This window comes from Pseudorca crassidens, chromosome 9 (assembly GCF_039906515.1).
Source record: "Pseudorca crassidens isolate mPseCra1 chromosome 9, mPseCra1.hap1, whole genome shotgun sequence".
NCBI lineage: Eukaryota > Metazoa > Chordata > Mammalia > Artiodactyla > Delphinidae > Pseudorca > Pseudorca crassidens.
Genome location: NC_090304.1, coordinates 13,813,377 through 13,832,017, shown reverse-complemented (window position 1 = coordinate 13,832,017; position 18,641 = coordinate 13,813,377). Strand labels below are relative to the sequence as shown.

The following is an 18,641-nucleotide window of genomic DNA, read 5'->3' as shown; positions in this document are numbered from 1 at the left end:
TTATAGTTAATGCAAACTTTATTTATAAAAGACTCTTAAATTAGTTGTATCATGCCATGCATTCATATAGAATACAGTGACCCTTCAGGGCTACAAGGAGAAGAGCTCACAAACTCAAAGGAAAACTAGTAAAGCGTTTCTAATAGTTAAAAGCTAGGAAAGATTAGGACAATTTTACAAATGAGCAATTAAAAATAAAAGAAAAAGGATATGGAAATTAGTCTGAGCTGAGAGAAGGGCAGCTGTTTACAGGTCTGTACACTAAACTAAGACACAGACAGTCTTCTAGAGAGGCAGGATGCTGGCGGAGAGAAGCGGAGGATGTGCAAAGACTTGTGCCACAACGACTCCTCCCCCAGGTCCACGGTATGATACATACAACCAGTTTGTGTACACTAGGCCTGCCAAGGCCACTTTAACTATGAGGACTCCTAGTTTAGTAAACTAAAGCTGCAGGGTGCCAGGGGAGTGGGGCGGCTTCATTTGCGACTGCTCTTTATTCTCTCCAGTCTTTTTTTCAAGTCATCAATGTTAGCTGTGGAGGAGGAGGATGTAGTCATGGTTCCTGAAGAGTGAGTCTGGTTGGAATCCAGATCTGAATGCTGGTGCTGCTCCCGTGACTCCCGGAGCTGCGAGAGTTTGCTGTGCAGCATGTCTGTGGAAGAGGCAACGGTAGGAACTGCTGGTTTGGAAAGCAAAGAGGTCAACGGAGGTCGGTCATCTTGCTGTTGAGAGAAGAAGAAACATTGTCCAATCAGGTCAGGATGTGGCTCTGGAGCAACATACACTGAGGCTGGGAACGCTGCTCCTCTGGCCAGCCTGTCCCTGACCTGCTGGTCACCGCCCTCCCTGCCCCACAGAGAAGGAGAGGAGCAGTACCTTTGTATTGTCCAGACCACATCGCTGTCGCAGGATTTTTAGCCTTTCCAGGTAGACAGATGGTCCCACCTCTTCTCCATTTGTGTTACCTATGGAGGACACTGTGCTTGTGGGAGTGGGCACACATGTGACTTCCATCTGGGGGGATATGCCTAAGTAGGAAATATAGAAGGAATATTCAGATATACACACCCCCACCCCGACTGCCCTCGTTAACCTCCCACCAAAGGGAACAATTTGGGCCTTGAATATCACCACTGTACTTGAAGACTAAAAAAATCCACAAGAATCTACCTGGAGTTGGTGATAAAGGGTGCTCTTAAATATACAAGATACGCTTAATGAGAACTTCCAGAACTGATAGAGAAGGGCACTGAATGTTAAGTTGGACCATCCATCTACATCCTGAGCTATGCAGGGGTTGTATTCTTATAATCCCACGGCTGACCTGGGCAATCCAAAGAGCCTAAGCTACTCCTGAGTATATGGTAAGTGCCCAAGTGAAGAACCTAAGAACTTTATTTTATTTTACTTTTTTTTTGAAGAATTATTGCTATTTCATCTTTATTTTTTTGGGCTGTGTTGGGTTTTCGTTGCTGCGCGCGGGCTTTCTCTAGTTATGGCGAGTGGGGGCTGCTCTTCATTGCGGTGCCCGCGCTTCTCATTGCAGTGGCTTCTCTTGTTGCAGAGCACAGGCTCTAGGCATGCAGGCTTCAGTAGTTGCAGCATGCGGGCTCAGTAGCTGCGGTGCACAGGATTCAGTAGTTGTGGCTCACGGGCTATAGAGCACAGGCTCAGTAGTTGTGGCACATGGGCTTAGTTGTTCCGCGGCATGTGGGATCTTCCCAGACCAGGGCTCGAACCCGTGCCCCCTGCGCTGGCAGGCGGATTCTGAACCACTGCGCCACCAGGGAAGTCCCCCTAAGGACTTTAAATGTTTGCAAGAATTAGACTAGGTTTGGACCAGGTGATACACAGGGCAAAGCTCTTATTCAAACTGGGGAGGACAGCAAGGAGCTCAAGGCTACTGTCTAGTCATAAGGAAGAGGGGTAAACTGCGGTGTCCAACAAAGGAGGGGCAGGAACTGGAGCATCCGAGATCAGTATTCTGGCAGCAGAGGGGAAACCAAAACCAAACCAAACCAAACCAAACCGAACCAAAATCCATCACAGTTCTAAATTTCTGAGAAGGAACAATCACAAAATGCAGGCATTTAAAATATCCAGTTTGATATCAATGAAAAGGCATTATATTAGTCAAAAGATAAAGTACTGCGAAGAAAAACAGTAAACTGAAAAGTAAAAGAGGTTACTCTAGGGAAAAAGGAATCTTTTAATGTAGAGATGAGAACACTCTGAGAGGGTGAAAAATGAAGACTAATGCAAAAGGCAGCAATAAGAGAAGACTGAACACTTTAAGGCATTCAGTTACCAGTGGGGTTACACGCTTGTGTTGCAAATGTTGAACATCACAAGAAAGGACTCTGGAAATGAGAAACGGAGGCTCTACCCTGATCAGCTCAACGATGGGATGTCCATATGTGGCTACTGGACACTGCTCGCTGTGCTTCAAGAAAGAGACTCCAAAAAAAAAAAAAAAAGAAACAGACTCCAGGTCTGGGAGAGGGGTAATTTAAGGTGTTGAAAACAAGAACAACTATTGGAAAAACAAACAAACAACAAAGGGACTTCCCTGGTGGTCCAGTGGCTAAGACTCCACGCTCCAAATGCAGGGGGCCTGGGTTTGATCCCTGGTCAGGGAACTAGATCCCACATGCATGCCGAAACTAAAGATCTCACATGCTGCAACGAAGATCCTGCACACGGCATCGAAGATCCTGCGTGCCGCAATTAAGACCCGGCACAGCCAAATAAATAAATAAATAAATGTTAGAAAAATATTAAAAAACAAAGAAAAAACAAGAGCAACAAAAAGAAACAATGTAAGAGAATACAATTGACCCTGCAGCTTAGAAAGATACATGGTGAGAGAGAACATGACTGGAATCTGAAAACCACACAGGAACAGTTTCACAGGCAAACAAATTTTAGAATGTAAGAGTAGGTGAGCTTCACCGAACTCAGAAAGAACTAAATGCAGGACCAATGTGAGGGCTGTACTCTGCATGATGAGGGAACTTCAGCAGTTGGGCCTTTTTTTTGGTTTAAGGCTCTTGACAGCTATCTTTTGTAACTGACACCTCCTAAATCTTCCTTTTGTCCCTAGGTCCTTGAGCAGTAACTCTCCAGTATAGGCGTTTTCACTGGGGGGACAGTAATATTTCAGCTTAACATCAGGATAAGCATTCACTCACATATTAAACAAATACCTACTGAATGCCCACCACGTGCCAGGCAACAAAACAGACAAAAAATCTTTACCCTTGTGGATTGACTGATTCATTTGCCACACAGCTTGTAGGATCTTAGTTCCCCGACCAGGGATTGAACCCAGGCCCTCAGCAGTGAGAGCACAGAGTCCTAACCACTGGACCGCCATGGAATTCCCACCCTTGTGGATTTTTAATTCTAGCAGAGACGGACATCACACAATTAATCTAATAAACATTATGTTACATGGTGTGTTAGAGGAGGTTATGTACTATGGGGGGGGTGAGGGGTAGGTTGCAAATTTTAAATGAAGCCTCACTGAGGCAGTGACAAAGATGTGGAGGAAACAAAGACTGTCCTGGAGAACAGCAATCTACACACAAGAAACCGCCAGTGCAAAGGCCCTAAGAAGGTGTACGCCTGGTGCGTTCCAGGAACAGCAAGGGGGCTGGTGAGGCTGAAGTGGAACAGAAGTCAGAGAGAGTAGGAGAGAGGCAGTTCTAGAGGTATCAGGGGACCACATCATGTCAGACCTCACAGGCCTTTCTTGTAAGGCTTTTTGCTCCGCTGAGTGAAAGGGAGAGCCTTTGGAAATGTTTGAGGCACGCTGTTTCGATGCTATGTGTGGAAATGACTACAGGGAGGCGAGAGTGGCAGCAGGGAGACGGTGCAGGAGAGCGCTGCAATCCACGTAAGAGAAGATGCTGTTCAGACCAGGGCAGTGGCAGTGAAGGAGATGAGAAGTGTGGGTGGATTCTGTGTGTTTTTTAAGTAAAGCCAAAAGAATTTCCTGACAGCGGAAAAGAGAATACTCAGAAGTTGGGGGTCTGAGCAAACTAGAAGGACAAAGTTGCCATCCAGTGAGATGGAGGGAAATGCAAATGGAGCAGGTTTTGGGGGGTTATCAGGAGCTCGGTCTTTGACACGCTGAGTTTATGATGTCTACTATACCAGAAACCCAGCGAGGTGTCACGCACGATCTATCAGCAGAGATCAGGAAGGAAGGAGGCCTGAGCTGGACATCGGACAAAATTGGGCTTTGCTGGCATAGAAATGGTATTTAAAGTGATGAGAGTAGATGGATTAGTTAAGGGGATGAGAGTAAGAAAGAAGAGATAATCATGGACGGAATCCAGGGGGACATCAACATTAAGAGTTCAGGGAGAGGAAGAATCTATCAGAGAGGCCAAGGGGGAATAGCAGCTAGGAAGGAGGAAAGCAAGAGAGCACAGAGGACTGGGAACCCAGGGGAGGAACTGTCTGAAGGGTAGAGAACATTGCCATTGCCAGACACTGACGATGGGTCGAGGCAGGTGACTGAGAGTTGACTACTCTCTGCATCACTGGTGACCATTAAGTACTGAGGTGCACGGACATAAATGTAAACCCACCAAAAACCTCCAGGGGCTGATGCTAGGAGCTATTTTGAGCTTATTCCTGGAGCTACCAGAGGAAACCATACCTGCTGAAATGGGAATACGGCCTTTGCCCTCCCTCTCCATCTCAATCACCCGAAGGCCTCTCTCAACATAGCTCTGGAAGAACTGTGAGGAATTTTTCAGAAATGGTTCAATGTCAGCATCTGAATATTTCTTCTTATATTCATATAACTCTGCTAGGCCCTGGTTAACAAGAAAAAGGAAGAGGTGGGGATGGCTGTTAGTGACTCTTTTCCATAAAGCAGATCCCTTTCCCTCTCAACCCTTTCCCTCTCACCTCTTTAGTGTTCTCTTTAGAGCCAATCTTCTTAAAAATCTCAGCTAAGAAATCATTCACTTTGGCCTTTGATGATTTTTCATCCTAAAGACACAAGAAGGAATGATTGGTTAGACCTGAGTTATTAATTAGGAACCAGTGGTTGGATAAAAACTGAAAATATCTCAAAATCCAGACCTTCCAGGTATGTTCCTACAAATAACAGAAGCACCAGTGCTGCAGGGGCTGCAGCAGAAACATTAACAATCTCAGGTTTTCAATTAAACTTGATAAGGAAAGTCCCTCCCTAATTAGAGCTCACAGTGGATTTATCTAGGGACCAGTACCTTAGGCACAGACACAGAAACCTTTCTTAGGAACAAAAAGCCCAAGCTTATAGTTTATATTTGAAAACGTCAAGGTGATTGGACCAATCCCTGAGCCTTCATCTTAGGCCCTGAGAAAGAAAGGCTCCGGTGGCTTATCCCTTTGACAAGATCACATTCCTCAGTCTTTCAAGTCAGGACACTCACGATTCGAGATGCTCCCTTTTCTGTTTCCTTATCAGACTTGCTCCCGGTCTGGTCCATACTGTGCTTCATCATCCGGCAGAGGTGGGCCTCCAACTCTGACTCATTCTTGTTGTCAATCATTGTTAGGTGGTCTAGGATCTGAGGAAGAAACGTGCACATTCAGTGGCAGCGATGCCATATCTGTGACGTTCTCTCAAGTTCCCTTGGGAATGGTTGCTGTTCTCACTCACCTTGGGCCCTTTTAATTTGCATAAAGTGTGCAGCAGCGTTTTTAAGGTCCTTATGGGAAATTCACTTTTGCATTGCTTTAGTTTCTCTTTGGGGAAGACCTTCATGAAAATGTGTATATCCAGAAGAATTCTGTCCAGATTAATGCTGTTGATGGTATCAGGCAGTAGTCGAACCATTCTCCAGAGACACTATTTAAAAAAGAAACAAAAGTTAGAAGGAGTCACTGAAGAATGAGGATAATCTCTGTCACCATTCATTTCCCCTAAACTCTGGGATCACTTCTAAAAGATGGTCAGGGATATGAATGTGGCACCTCATCTTTCAAGTTCAGCTGCTAAACACGAACCGTTTTATTTACTTCAACCATGTCACTGGCTAACGTGTGACAAGCCATCTACCTGACCATCTCCATTCCTCCTTCCCACTCCCTAGAGATGGGGCCCTAAACGATGAGAAAATGTGGAAATTCTGTCTTGGGTTTGTTTGGTACCCGAGAGTAGAGTAGTTCATATTACCTAATCAAATCTAACCCGAGGAGACAAAATACTTTACACTATTACAGTATAATAACAGTAGTATAATGTTACAGATATGTTCACTTGCAGTCTTCCAAAAATAGACCAAAATATTATAAATCTATACATATCTTTTCCCCCATAAGAAATGAAATTTGTCTCATCAAACTTCTTGCCTTTTGATTCTAGGAGAACTGGTGAGATATTTACAAAATAGCTCTTCCTTTTCACTGTTTGAGGCCAGGAATTTTTTAGGCCTGAGCTAGGGGTATAAATTGGAGGAAGGGAAAAATGGAGAGCAAATATATTTTTCAGGTGTGCCTTGACTGATTTGAGTAAGTTCCAACTCCTCTTTCCCCACACTTTGAAAGAAAGAGATCAAATTATTTCAACTTCACCTTCATAACAAGCTCTGAGAATTTGGGAGAACTGGCTGTTGCTAGCAGGCTGTCTTGGAGCAAAACAAGTAGGGCACTAGAAAACAAACCCAACACAACAGCATTAATAAGTTTCAAACCTGCTTTCCAATTAAAATCAGTAATTGAAAGCCAAGGGTAAATTACAATAGCCAGATCATGGAAGCAACCTAAATGCCCATGACAGACAAATGGATAAAGAAGATGTGGTACATATATACAATGGAATATCACTCAGCCATTAAAAAGGAACGAAATTGGGTCATTTGTAGAGATGTGGATGGACCCAGAGACTGTCATACAGAGTGAAGTAAGTCAGAAAGAGAAAAACAATTATCGTATATTAACACATATATGTGCAATCTAGAAAAATGGTACAGATGGACTGGTTTGCAGGGCAGAAATTGAGACACAGATGTAGAGAACAAACGTATGGACACAAAGGGGGGAAAGTGGTCGGAGGGTGGTATGAATTGGGAGATTGGGATTGACATATATACACTAATATGTATAAAACAGATAACTAATAAGAACTTGCTGTATAAAAAATAAAAAAAAAGAAAAAAAAGAAAGCCACGTGTAAGAATTCTTTATCTGAGAAATTGAGAGCTCATGGATCAGGAACTGTCTTTGATTACTTGACAGTCATTAAGAAAATAAACATCATTTAAGCTTTGTAAGTTACCACTTAGTAAATGGTAAAGCTTGTCACTATTTTTCATTGTCACTGGTAGCCAAGAAAGAAAGAAATGTACATGAAATGTACACAGAAGAGAAGGTAACTGACAAGCTCCACAGTCCTACTCTAGAATACTCATAATACTGGCTGGTTTACTGAGTTGTTAACTAGCTTTAACTGCTGTCTCAGATTGGAATACCTTCTCTTGAGGAAGAGAAGAGTAATAAATCAACTTATTAAGCAAACCTAAGCTTACAACTGATTTAAGTGCCTCCTGGTTTCTATGGGTAGACAAAAGAGAGGGTGTTGCAGGCTCTAATGCTCAGAGTACAGATATACCTCAGGATGTTGGTCTGGTCTGACTTCTCCAGAACTTTCACCACCAAGAGGTTCACAGAGCGGATCACCTGTTGCCCTTCCTCCAGATCTTCAATTCGAGAATCCAGCATTAAGGTGATGAGGCCATGCATCAGGTCTTTCAGAACTCCAGTGGAGGCCTCTCGGGCAAGGCTTTCTATCTGAAACAGCTATCCAGTCATAATTGTGTTAGAGAGGCATGAAACTCAATATACAGATCAAGGAAGATAAACATGGGTGGCATATTCTAATAAATAATTATATTGTATTTATAAAAATTCAGAGTATTAGGAAAAAATAAAAATCACTACACTCTCCCAAACCGCCAAGAATAGCCAAAATTAATTGGTGTGCTTCCTTCCTGTTATAAAAGTATTTTTAATGTGAGCAGTCATCTGTGAAAAGCCAGCTAAGGCCCAACCATGACTGATGAAGAAACTGGCAGGAAGCAGAATTTCAGGTAGTCTGTAAGTATCCTAACAATAAGGTAAGCTGGAGTGTTGCCCAACATCCAGTGGAAGTAGCCAATGGCTTACATGTAAAATTCCACACATGACATGTTTCACTGGAACATCTGAACCAACTCAGGCCTGAGAACCTGGGTGGGATGAGAGACTGAAGGGAAGCTCATGATCTGCGGAGGTGTCCTTACCGAAATCATGTTGCCGATGATACAGCTATACAACTTGATGATTTCATCCTTCTCCAGTTTCTCATCTGCCATATGTGTGTTGTAGATGAGTCTCAGCTGCATGAACGTGGCTATCAGAAACTGATCAATATGGCCAGACATAGCTTCTGCTTTGTCTTCCTGTCTCAGGACCTCATCAATCTGATAACAAAAATCCAAGATGTATTTTCCAAGCTTCATACTTCTAAGTAGCAGGAATACACTGTAAGTCTCTGTAATATTTATTAGCAAAGCACTTCTAGTGCTTTTTTTAGCTTGAAAAAACCCAATCACCTTACATATAAATAACTAGTCCTTAGGGACTCAATCATTCAACAAATATTTACAGAGCAAGACTATTAGGTGAATTAACTGCAGCTCCTATTCTAAGAGGCTCACCATCTAGTTTAAGGAATAATAATCCTTATGTTTAAATGCTAATTTATTAAAAAGAGTGTTTTTATACCCGTTATCTCATTTGATCATTCCAACAGCTCTAAGAGGTAGACAGGGCTGAGAGTAAGATCTTCATTTACCATATGAGAAAAGTGAGGCTCAGTAAGATCAGGCTACTTAGTTCAAACTCAAAACTCAGGTTTCGGGCTTCCCTGGTGGCGCAGTGGTTGAGAATCTGCCTGCCAGTGCAGGGGACACGGGTTCGAGCCCTGGCCTGGGAGGATCCCACATGCCGCGGGGCAACTGGTCCTGTGAGCCACAACTACTGAGCCTGCACGTCTGGAGCCTGTGCTCCACAACAAGAGAGGCCGCGATAATGAGAGGGCCGCGCGGCGTGACGATGAAGAGTGGCCCCTGCTTGCCGCAACTAGAGAAGGCCCTCGCACAGAAACGAGGACCCAACACAGTCAAAAATAAATAAATAAATAAATAAATAAATAAATAAAAAACAAAAACAAAAAACTCAGGTTTCCCACAACTGGATCCAGGTTCTTTTTGGTTCAGTAGACTGGTTGTCACTAATGGTAAAATGTTACTATGGGAAAAACATGTATTTCCTATTCACTACAGTAAAAAGATCTTTATTTTTATGATTACATAAATTACACCCTGAGACAATCATGCCAATAATCTTCATGACCATCCTTTCATGCAGGGCTGCTATACTGCACAACTCCAGGGGTCACCATTTATACAGACTGCAATGTGAATAGTGCCCTCTGGTGTTGAGGAAGCCAGTGGTCTCCTACTTTCATTTCTTTATGCATGTATACCCATAAGCACATACAATTTTATATAACTGGAACTGTTTAACAATTCTGTTTCAACATGGGCAAAATAAAAAAAATATATTTTTTTGGAGGGGGGGCTTACTCTTTTTCCAAGGTAATTAACATCAACAACCTGATATATATTCTTTCATGTTCACAGAATCATTTATAACCACACATGCACACATAGATAGGGTCACGGTTTAGGGCACTGTTTATTCCATAAGAATATTTATAGTACATACACTTCTCTGCATCTAGCCTTCCTAACAGAAAATTATGAAAATCTCTAAAGTCAACAGAAACGGTTCTATTTTTAAAGGCTGCATAACAGTCCACATGTGCACATACCAAAACTTAATCATTCCCTGACTGTTTCAACATGTTTCCAGTTTGGATATTTTGTCCACTATAAATAATGTTACAATAAACATCTTTGTGTATATATATCCCAAGGTACTTGTGTTTTAATTTCTAAAAAAAAAAAGTGCGCCAATGGGACTTGCCATGGGTCCAGTGGTTAAGACTCCATGCTCCCAATGCAGGGGGTCTGGGTTCGGCCCCTGGTCAGGGAACTAGATTCCCACATGCGGCAACTAAAAGAGCCCGCATGCCGCAACTAAAGATCCCATGAGCTGCAACAAAGATTCTGCACACGGCAACGAAGATCCCTGCGTGCTGCTAAGACCTGGCACCGTCAAATAAATTAAAAAAAAAAAAAATGCACCAAGAGTTTAACTTTTTAGGCTGAAGGATGAAACATTTTAAATTACTGTATAATAGATATTACTATATTGCTTTCTTTAAAAAGGCACTAACATGTAATTCACATTTCTATGTTTAATGTATGAGAGTACTGTTTTTTCAGCGTCTCTATCAGCTGTATGTTTTACTACTCATTTTACTTTCTGTCACTCTGATGGTTTAAAAGTGATTATCTTGGGAATTCCCTGGTGGTCCAGTGGTTAAGACTCCATGCTCCCAATGCAGGTGGTGAGGGTTTGATCCCTGTTTGGGGAACTAAGATCCCGCATGCTGCACAGTGCGGCCAAAAAAATAATAATAAACAAACAAATAAAATAAGTGATCATCTATTGTTACTTTAATTTGCGTTTCTGTGGCGGGGGAGGTGCTGAACATCTTTTCATGTGTTTACTGGCCAGCTGGATATCTTCTGTGATTTGCCTATTCATATCCTTGAGTTAGTTTTTTTTCTATTAGGTTCTCTTTTTCTCAAGAGTTAATAAGAGTTCTGTTTACTGTCGCTATTAATCCTTTATCAGTCATATGGTCACATGCAAATATATTCCACAATATAACACTCATTTATTGACAGTATACCGTAAATTTCTCCAGATTAAAATCTTAAAATTTTTAAATGATCAAATTTGTCTTTTCTTTTTAGGTTCTGGGTTTCCTTCCTTTTTTTTTTTTTTTTTTTTTGTGGTACGCGGGCCTCTCACTGTTTTGGCTTCTCCCATTGCAGAGCACAGGCTCTGGACGCGCACGCTTAGCGGCCATGGCTCACGGGCCCAGCCACTCCGCGGCATGTGGGATCTTCCCGGACCGGGGCACAAACCCGTGTCCCCTGCATCGGCAGGCGGACTCTCAACCACTGCACCACCAGGGAAGCCCCCTTCCTTATTTTTTAATGCTCTCCCCAAATTCCTTGGTTATTTCAAAAAATTTGGGAGGGGGATCAGTTGTTTCAAGTTTCTACAGGGTTACATGTGTGTTATCTTATCTAAAAAAAAAAATCTCTTCCACATCTATGGTTGGTTCCTTCTTCATCCCTGATACTTACATTTTTGCTCTCTAATCAGGCTAGAATTTTTAATTTTAATTTTTTTTAACAAGAACCTGCTTTTAGATTTATCTTTAAAATCTATTTCATGAATTTTAGCTTTATTATTACCTACTCTCAAATTTCTTTTGATTTATTTTTTATTTTTTGAATTTCTAAGTATAAGTTCCTTTATCCTTTCTTCAATAATAAATGCATTTCATGCAATATATTTTTCTGAGTTCAGTAGCTTCAGAGTATAGTTGTAGAGTGAAATGCTTTCCTTCACTGCTAAGAGTTTTTTTTTTTTTTTGATGAAAGAGTTAGTTAGGAGGGTGTTTCATACTTTTCAAGTAGCCAATATTTTTGTGATATTAATATCATTTACTAAAAATTTTGTTGGGTTATCAGCAAAGAATTTGGTCAGTATATCTTTTACTTTTTGCATTTGTTAAGAGATTTTTAATGACTCCTCTGCTCTAAGTTTCCTTTAGATGTGATTCTATTTCTGGGCTCTTTGTTCCATCCCAATGGTCTGTCTGCTTTTCCCTGGGCCAGTACTACACTTAATTAATTACAGTGGCTCTATAATCACTGTTGATACCCAGTGATGTAAATCCTCTCCACTGAGTTTTTATTTTAAAAAATTGTCTTAAAACTGTCTTTGCTATTCTGAGGCCCTTTGATTTCCCATATAAATTTTAGAATCAGCTTCTCAACTGCAGAAAAAAAACTTAAGATTTTGATTGGAATGGCATTGAATTTACAGATATTATTTGAGGAGAAGCTGGCATTTTTATAATCCTGAATCTTGAGAACACAGTATATTTCTATTTATTTGGAAACACAACAAAATGATGTCATTCAACAAAACTTAAAAATTTTCTCTGTCAAGGTCTTACATATTATACACTGCTTGATCACTCCTAGGTACTTTAATTTTTTGTTGCTCAGGGTTTTATTTTTTTTACTACGGTAAAATATATATAACTAAAATTTACCATTTTAACCACTTTTAAGTATACAATCCAATGACATTAAGTATATTCACAATGTTGTATAACCATCATCCCTATTTCCAGAACTTTGTCATTACCCCAAACAGAATCTGTACCCATTAAATAATAACTCTCTATCAACCCTTCTGCCCTTGGTAAACTCTATTCTAGTTTCTGTATTTGGCTATTCTAGGTACCTCAAATAAGTGGAATCATATAATGTTTGTCCCTTTGTGCCTGATTAATTTTATTTAGCATAATGCTTTCAAGGTTCATCCATGTTGTAGCATGTGTCAGAATTTCATTCTTCTTTATGACTGAATAATATTCCATTGTGTATATATAAATATATATACACATCACATTTTGTTTATCTGTTCATCTGTTGATGGACATTTGGATTGTTTCCACCTTTTGGCTATTGTGAATGATGCTGCTGTGAACATTGGTGCACAAGTATTTGCTTAAATCCCTGCTTTCTAGGAGGGGATCTGGGGATCTTATTGTAATTCTATGTTTAACTTTTTAAGAAACCGCTAAACTATTTTCCACAATGGTTACACTACTTTATGTTCCCACTGGCAATACACACAGATTACAGTTTCTCCACATCCTGGCAAACACTTGCTATTTCCCATTAAAAAAAAAAAAAAATCCTAATGGGTGTGAAGTGGTATCTCATTGTGGTTTTGATCTATATTTCCCTAATGACTAATGATGGTGAGCATCTTTTTACTTGCTTATTGGATATTTGTGTATCTTCTTTAGAGAAATGTCTATTCATGTCCTTTGTCAATTTCTGAACTAGGTTTTGTTTTTTTGTCATTGAGTTATAGGAGTTCTTATATATTCTGGATATTAATCCTTTATCAGATATATGATTGGCAAATATTTTCTCTCATTCTATAGGTTGCCTTTTCATTCTTGTGATAGTGTCCTTTGATACATCCAATGTTTTAACTTTGATGAAATTCAATTTAATTATTTTTTCTTTAGTTGCCTGGTGTCATATCCAAGAAATCACTGCCAAAATCACTATATGAAGGTCTTCCCCTATGTCTTCGTCTAAGAGTTTTACAGTTTTAGCTCTTATATTTATGTCTTTGATCCATTTTGAGTTAATTTTTGCATATGGTATAAAAGTCCATCTTCGGGCTTCCCTGGTGGCGCAGTGGTTGAGAATCCGCCTGCCGATGCAGGGGACATGAGTTCGTGCCCCGGTCCAGGAAGATCCCACATGCCGCAGAGCAGCTGGGCCCGTGAGCCATGGCCGCTGAGCGTGCGCGTCCGGAGCCTGTGCTCCGCAACAGGAGAGGCCACAACAGTGAGAGGCCCGCATATCGCAAAAAAAAAAAAAAAGAGTCCATCTTCATTCTTTTGCATGTGGATAAACATTTTTCCCACCATCATTTGTTTAAAAGACGGTCCTTTGTGCACTGAATGATCTTGTCACTCTTGTCATTCAGGTCACTAATTCCGTTTCTGTAGTGATCATTATCTCCTTCAGTCCATCTACTCAATTTTTTAAAACTCTAAAATCATATTTTTTTTGCTTGGAAGAATCTTTCTGCACCCCATGCCCTTCCCCATTGTGGTCATCTTATCTCCGTTAGCAATTTCATTTTGCCAGGACATTGCTGTTCTGGTTATTTTGTTTTATTCTTCTTCCCAGTTACTGGGTGCCTTAAGGCATGTTATTACTCTTTACATATTCAAGATTCAGTCTTGGGTCTACCTTTTGGAAACCCTCAACAATGGCAATAAATGGGAGATAGAGCATTTCTGCCCTTGTAGGTTTGTGGTATACCAACTGGCAAGCTGTCAGTCGTTTGGCAAAGTACCAAGAGCAGGCATTTCTGTTTGGTTTCTAAAGGTACAAAAGTCAGAGACTTGCCAGCCTCAGAGAGTGAATTCAGCCCTTTTGTTCAGCTCCCTGTAGTTCCTTAGGGGCAAAGGAGAACACCAGGTACTCCTATTAACACTCACATAAGCCACCACTGCCCTTCCTTTAGGGCACCTACCGATCTCCACAGATGAAGAGAGATCTCTCTCCAGGATTTCTGGTGTTTTGATCCTCTTCTCTGGGCTCTGCACTATTGAACCTCAGGTTTTCCTTAGGCCCATATGGGAAAAAGTCTTGTACGTGTACCAGACAGAGCTTGAGATTTGCTTAGACACTTCAGATACTACCCACCAGACCCGCCAGCTCCTCTGCTCAGAAAAGGCAAATGAGTTTGGATTGAAGTTGATAGAGAAAGGCAACAGGGATGCATGCATTCAAGTTGCTGTTTTCCAGACTCCCCGCCATTTGTTTTCTTCCAACAGCAAAAGTGTTAACAGGAGACTATTTGTCAAGCAATGTCAAAAACCTTGTGCTGGGATTCCGGTTCTGCCCTTCTGCTCAGACCTAACATAGCAAAGACGTATCTCTTGATTTCCAATCTCTCAAGCCTGCTCTTCCTCCATCCTTCCCCATCTCTGTACACAGCACCACCATCCACACAGTTGCTCAAGCCAAACAGCAAGGAGTTACTATTGATTCCTCTCCTCCCTTACATTTCATATCCAATCTATCACCAAGTCCTGTGGACTCTACCTCTGAAAGATACCCTGAAACCATTCACTTTTCTTCCTCTCCACAATGATCGTCCTAGTGCACATATCTTTCATATGAATTTCGACCACAGCTTCCTAACAGTCTAACAGGCCTCCCAGAATCCACTCTTGCCCTGCCTATAATCTGGTCTCTATGGAGTGGCCAGAAGTGACTTTTTCCCCAATTAAAATAAGTTCAAACATTACAGAAACGTTGGAAGTATAGTAAAAGAACTTTTTAAAATCCTGAATCATTTGCAAGTTGTCAGTTTGATGCTCCATGACCCTCTTGATAGTTCAGCATGTATTTCTTTTTTTTTAATATTTATTCATTTATTTATTTTGGCTGCACCGGGTCTTAGTTGCCTCACGCAGGATCTTTAGTTGTAGCATGTGCACTTCTTAGTTGCGGCATGCGGGCTTCTTAGTTGCAGCATGCGAACTTAGCTGTGGCATGCATGCAGGATCTAGTTCCCAGATCAGGTATCGAATCTGGGCCCCCTGCATTGGGAGTGTGGAGTCTTACCCGCTGGACCACCAGAGAAGTCCCATCATATATTTCTTCTTAACAAGACATGCTCTTTCATAATCATGATATAAGGATCAAAGTCAGGAATACTGATGTTACTACCACCTAATCCTCAGGCTCTATCCCATTTTCTCCAGTTGCCCCAATTAAGTTCTTTATAGTGAAAAGGCCCGTCTAGAATCATGCACTCTAGATCAGTTCCCTCATTCTTTCCTTGACTTTCTTCACCTTGAGATTTTGAAAATGTCTCTCAATTTGCACTTGTCTGATGTTTTCTCATGAATAGATGACATCAGGAATCTCAGCGAAGTAATGCAGAATTCCCACTGGATCCTATCAGGTGGTACATGATTTCATTTTGTCATATGATTGATGATGTTTACTTCGATCACTCAAGGTGGTTATCTGCTAGGCTTCTCTACTGTCAAATTGTTCTTGGTATTTTGTATTTTGGGGGTACTTTTAAAATATGAGTCCTTTGTATTTTGTGGAGAGGTACTATGAAACTAAATATTCCATTTCTCTTCAAATTTTTAATTAGCTTATATGTGCATGGACTTGTGGTTTCCTATTTTATTAAATTCAATAAATTTACAAATTGTATTGTTTATGGGGTTATAACTCATTACTATTATTATTTATTTTGATGTTCAAACTGTGCTCTCTCTTCCAACAGGGAGTCTGTTCTAGTTGGCCTGTGTGTCCTTCTGACATGTCCCTACAATTCTCTGAGCCTATCCCTGCTGTCTAGCACAACAAGATACTCCAGAATCATCCAGTACTTTCCCTGATTCAGCTCTGGAATCTGCCATTTCTTAAGGACCTGTTATTCCTTTTAGAGGAAAGTGGTATTTAGGAGACAAGATCTGGGGGTGCTCATTGCTGTTGGGGTTGTTGCTGTTCTCAGGTCCTCTCAGTGAAAAGAGCTAGGGAATATATGCATATCATCTGTAACATACATTTATATACCACATATATACATACGCACATACATTTACACTGGTATTTATTTCTACATCTGTGTATTGAAAACCATGAGTTCATACTGACACATCTAATTCCGGTCCAACACCAGAGTTTCTATTTTCTTGTCCTTCCATATTTGTATCACCCTTCTCTGACAGTAAGAAACTTGGCTCCCATTTTCCTTATTATATTTATTTATTTGACCAATCCCTTTGTTTGTAACCAATCTCCCACCTCTGCCACCAGCTGTTCCCCAGGCCCACATCTTCTGCTTTGGCTCTGACTCCCTATTCTGAGCCAGCCGCATGCCACCCTGCTCCCCTCCAACACACATGGATGTCCTCCTCATGCCACACTGGCTCCCCCCACGGACATCTTCCTCTTTCTGCTTTGGCTCTGATTCCCGGCTGTGTGTCACCCCTCCTGAATGACAGCCTCCTCACAATGTTTGGGCTTGAAGACCCTAACATTGGGCCACTGCCCTAACATTGGGCCACTGTGGCTCTCTACTCCCACCCCCTTGCTACAAGGTAGGTGCCTACCTTGTTTTACCCTCCTCCTGGCTTTATGACTAGACTGTTAGGGAAGGGAAGCAGAGGAAGAAGAGAAAGGTTTTTTAAAAACATGTAGCTTCTTTTTCCTCAAAATTCTCTAATGGCTTCCCATCACACTTAAAATCCAAAACCTCCCTCAGTGCTTTTAAAACGCCACATGATCTGGTCTCTATCCACCTCTCAAATCTCATGTACCATTCTCTCTTTTCACCACTAAGTTCCAGGCACATGGGCCTGTACTGTTTCCTGGACCACACCAAGGTCATTCCTACCCTAGAGTTTTTGTACTAGCTGACCTCTGCTTGAACCCTGACCACCAATCTAAGTAACTAGTACTTAGTTCCCTCTCTCCCATCACCCCATTTGAGTTATATTTACACAGCAGTTACTGATATTTTATTTGTTTGTCTCTGCCCACCAAAATCTAAGAAAGTTCCATGAGAGCTGGTTCCTACCAACTGCTGTTTTTCAGCCTCTGGTGAAAGAATGCAACTGTAAAAAGCAAGGCTCTATCACAGCTCTATCCTGTGAGGCAAGTGATGCCTGGCAGTGGTCCCTGTGCACTTTGTTCATCAGGGAGGTACTGAACACTGCCTGCCTCCCTTAATACTGTAACCAGTGTGTAACCATCACTATTACAGCCTCTATAGCCACCAGTGGAATGACTGTCATGGGTAATACCTCCATTACCTGTGTCAGAGCTTGGATGCTTGTGTTGATGTCACCACTGGCTACTTGGGAGATAATGAAATTGATTGTGGATGCTGTATTACTGTGCATATCATCAAAGTGTGGAGAAACAGCCCGGATCCTAGAGAGTGGAGCAAAGGAAAATATTCAATCTTTATTATAAGGTATCCCAATGAGTTGGAATTATGCAATTCCCCACTAGATCCAGGTTTTAGTAAAGAACTGCTATTAGTCAGAGAGTAATCTGTTCTAAAAAGTTCTAACTGCACAGAGAGCTCTTTTCAACATATACACTCTGAGGATCATGAACTGCTTATACTTAAATGAAATGGGTTAACTTACTTGGGTTCAGGAATAAGGACTGGTTCAAAAATGTCATCCAGTTTGTGCTGAACAAGTTCTGGCATTTCACATCGGACTGTACCATTGTCATTCTCAATCTCATCTAGATCCAGCTGGAATTCTCGGCGAACCATCTGGGCTGCCTCAGGATGCCCACTCATGCTTCGGGCTTGGCTAAGGGAAGCAAAAGGAGGCTCCTGAACTAAAAGAGACTTTTTAACCAAAGGGCAAGAGTAGCACTGCCAGCTGCCCCAAAGCTGCAAGACAGATGTTCAACTTCTGGTTTCAGCCCCCCTGAATGATTTAAGTCCTTGAGTCTAAGCAAGTGCCTTCAACGGGCAACAACACTGGTTCATGAATATCCTAAGAGAGAAGATTGACTTGTACTTACAGTACTGCCAAGTTGTAAGTATTCTCTCTAGTTCACTAAAGCCAATAAACCTTGTACGCTATTCCAGTTGGGGCAGTAAATAATAAAGAATATTTATATTGACTCAAAGCTCACTACTTCTGGGCAAAAATTTAAGAAATATCTAGACTGCCTGGCTCTTTTCTACCAATTTAACCAGTGTTTACGTTTTTCTAATTATAAGCATCATCCCATGCAGTGTTCAGTAAATTTTATACTTGAGGGACAGTCAATCACCTCTTT

The 18,641-nt window shown here is 41.3% G+C and overlaps 1 protein-coding gene and 1 non-coding gene across 5 annotated transcripts in view; both read right to left on the bottom strand.

Moving 5' to 3' along the window:
- CKAP5 (cytoskeleton associated protein 5) overlaps positions 1-18,641 on the bottom strand; it is a 106,941-nt gene continuing 88,300 nt past the window's right edge. For 3 of the 4 annotated variants that reach the window (XM_067749161.1, XM_067749164.1, XM_067749162.1), the window contains 11 exons: positions 17,990-18,163; positions 17,648-17,768; positions 8,289-8,468; positions 7,619-7,806; positions 6,583-6,658; positions 5,669-5,857; positions 5,439-5,576; positions 4,927-5,010; positions 4,673-4,832; positions 880-1,031; positions 1-725 (listed from right to left, as the gene is read on the bottom strand). In XM_067749161.1, coding sequence (XP_067605262.1) covers positions 480-725; positions 880-1,031; positions 4,673-4,832; positions 4,927-5,010; positions 5,439-5,576; positions 5,669-5,857; positions 6,583-6,658; positions 7,619-7,806; positions 8,289-8,468; positions 17,648-17,768; positions 17,990-18,163 — 1,708 coding nt within the window. In that variant the 3' untranslated portion in view covers positions 1-479. Of the gene's footprint in view, positions 726-879; positions 1,032-1,058; positions 2,718-4,672; positions 4,833-4,926; positions 5,011-5,438; positions 5,577-5,668; positions 5,858-6,582; positions 6,659-7,618; positions 7,807-8,288; positions 8,469-17,647; positions 17,769-17,989; positions 18,164-18,641 lie in introns of those variants that run through there. The other variant, XM_067749165.1, reaches the window with a different exon arrangement.
- LOC137231368 (small nucleolar RNA SNORD67) lies at positions 17,502-17,597 on the bottom strand. The gene has a single exon (XR_010946492.1). It is a non-coding gene; the product is annotated as a small nucleolar RNA SNORD67 (small nucleolar RNA).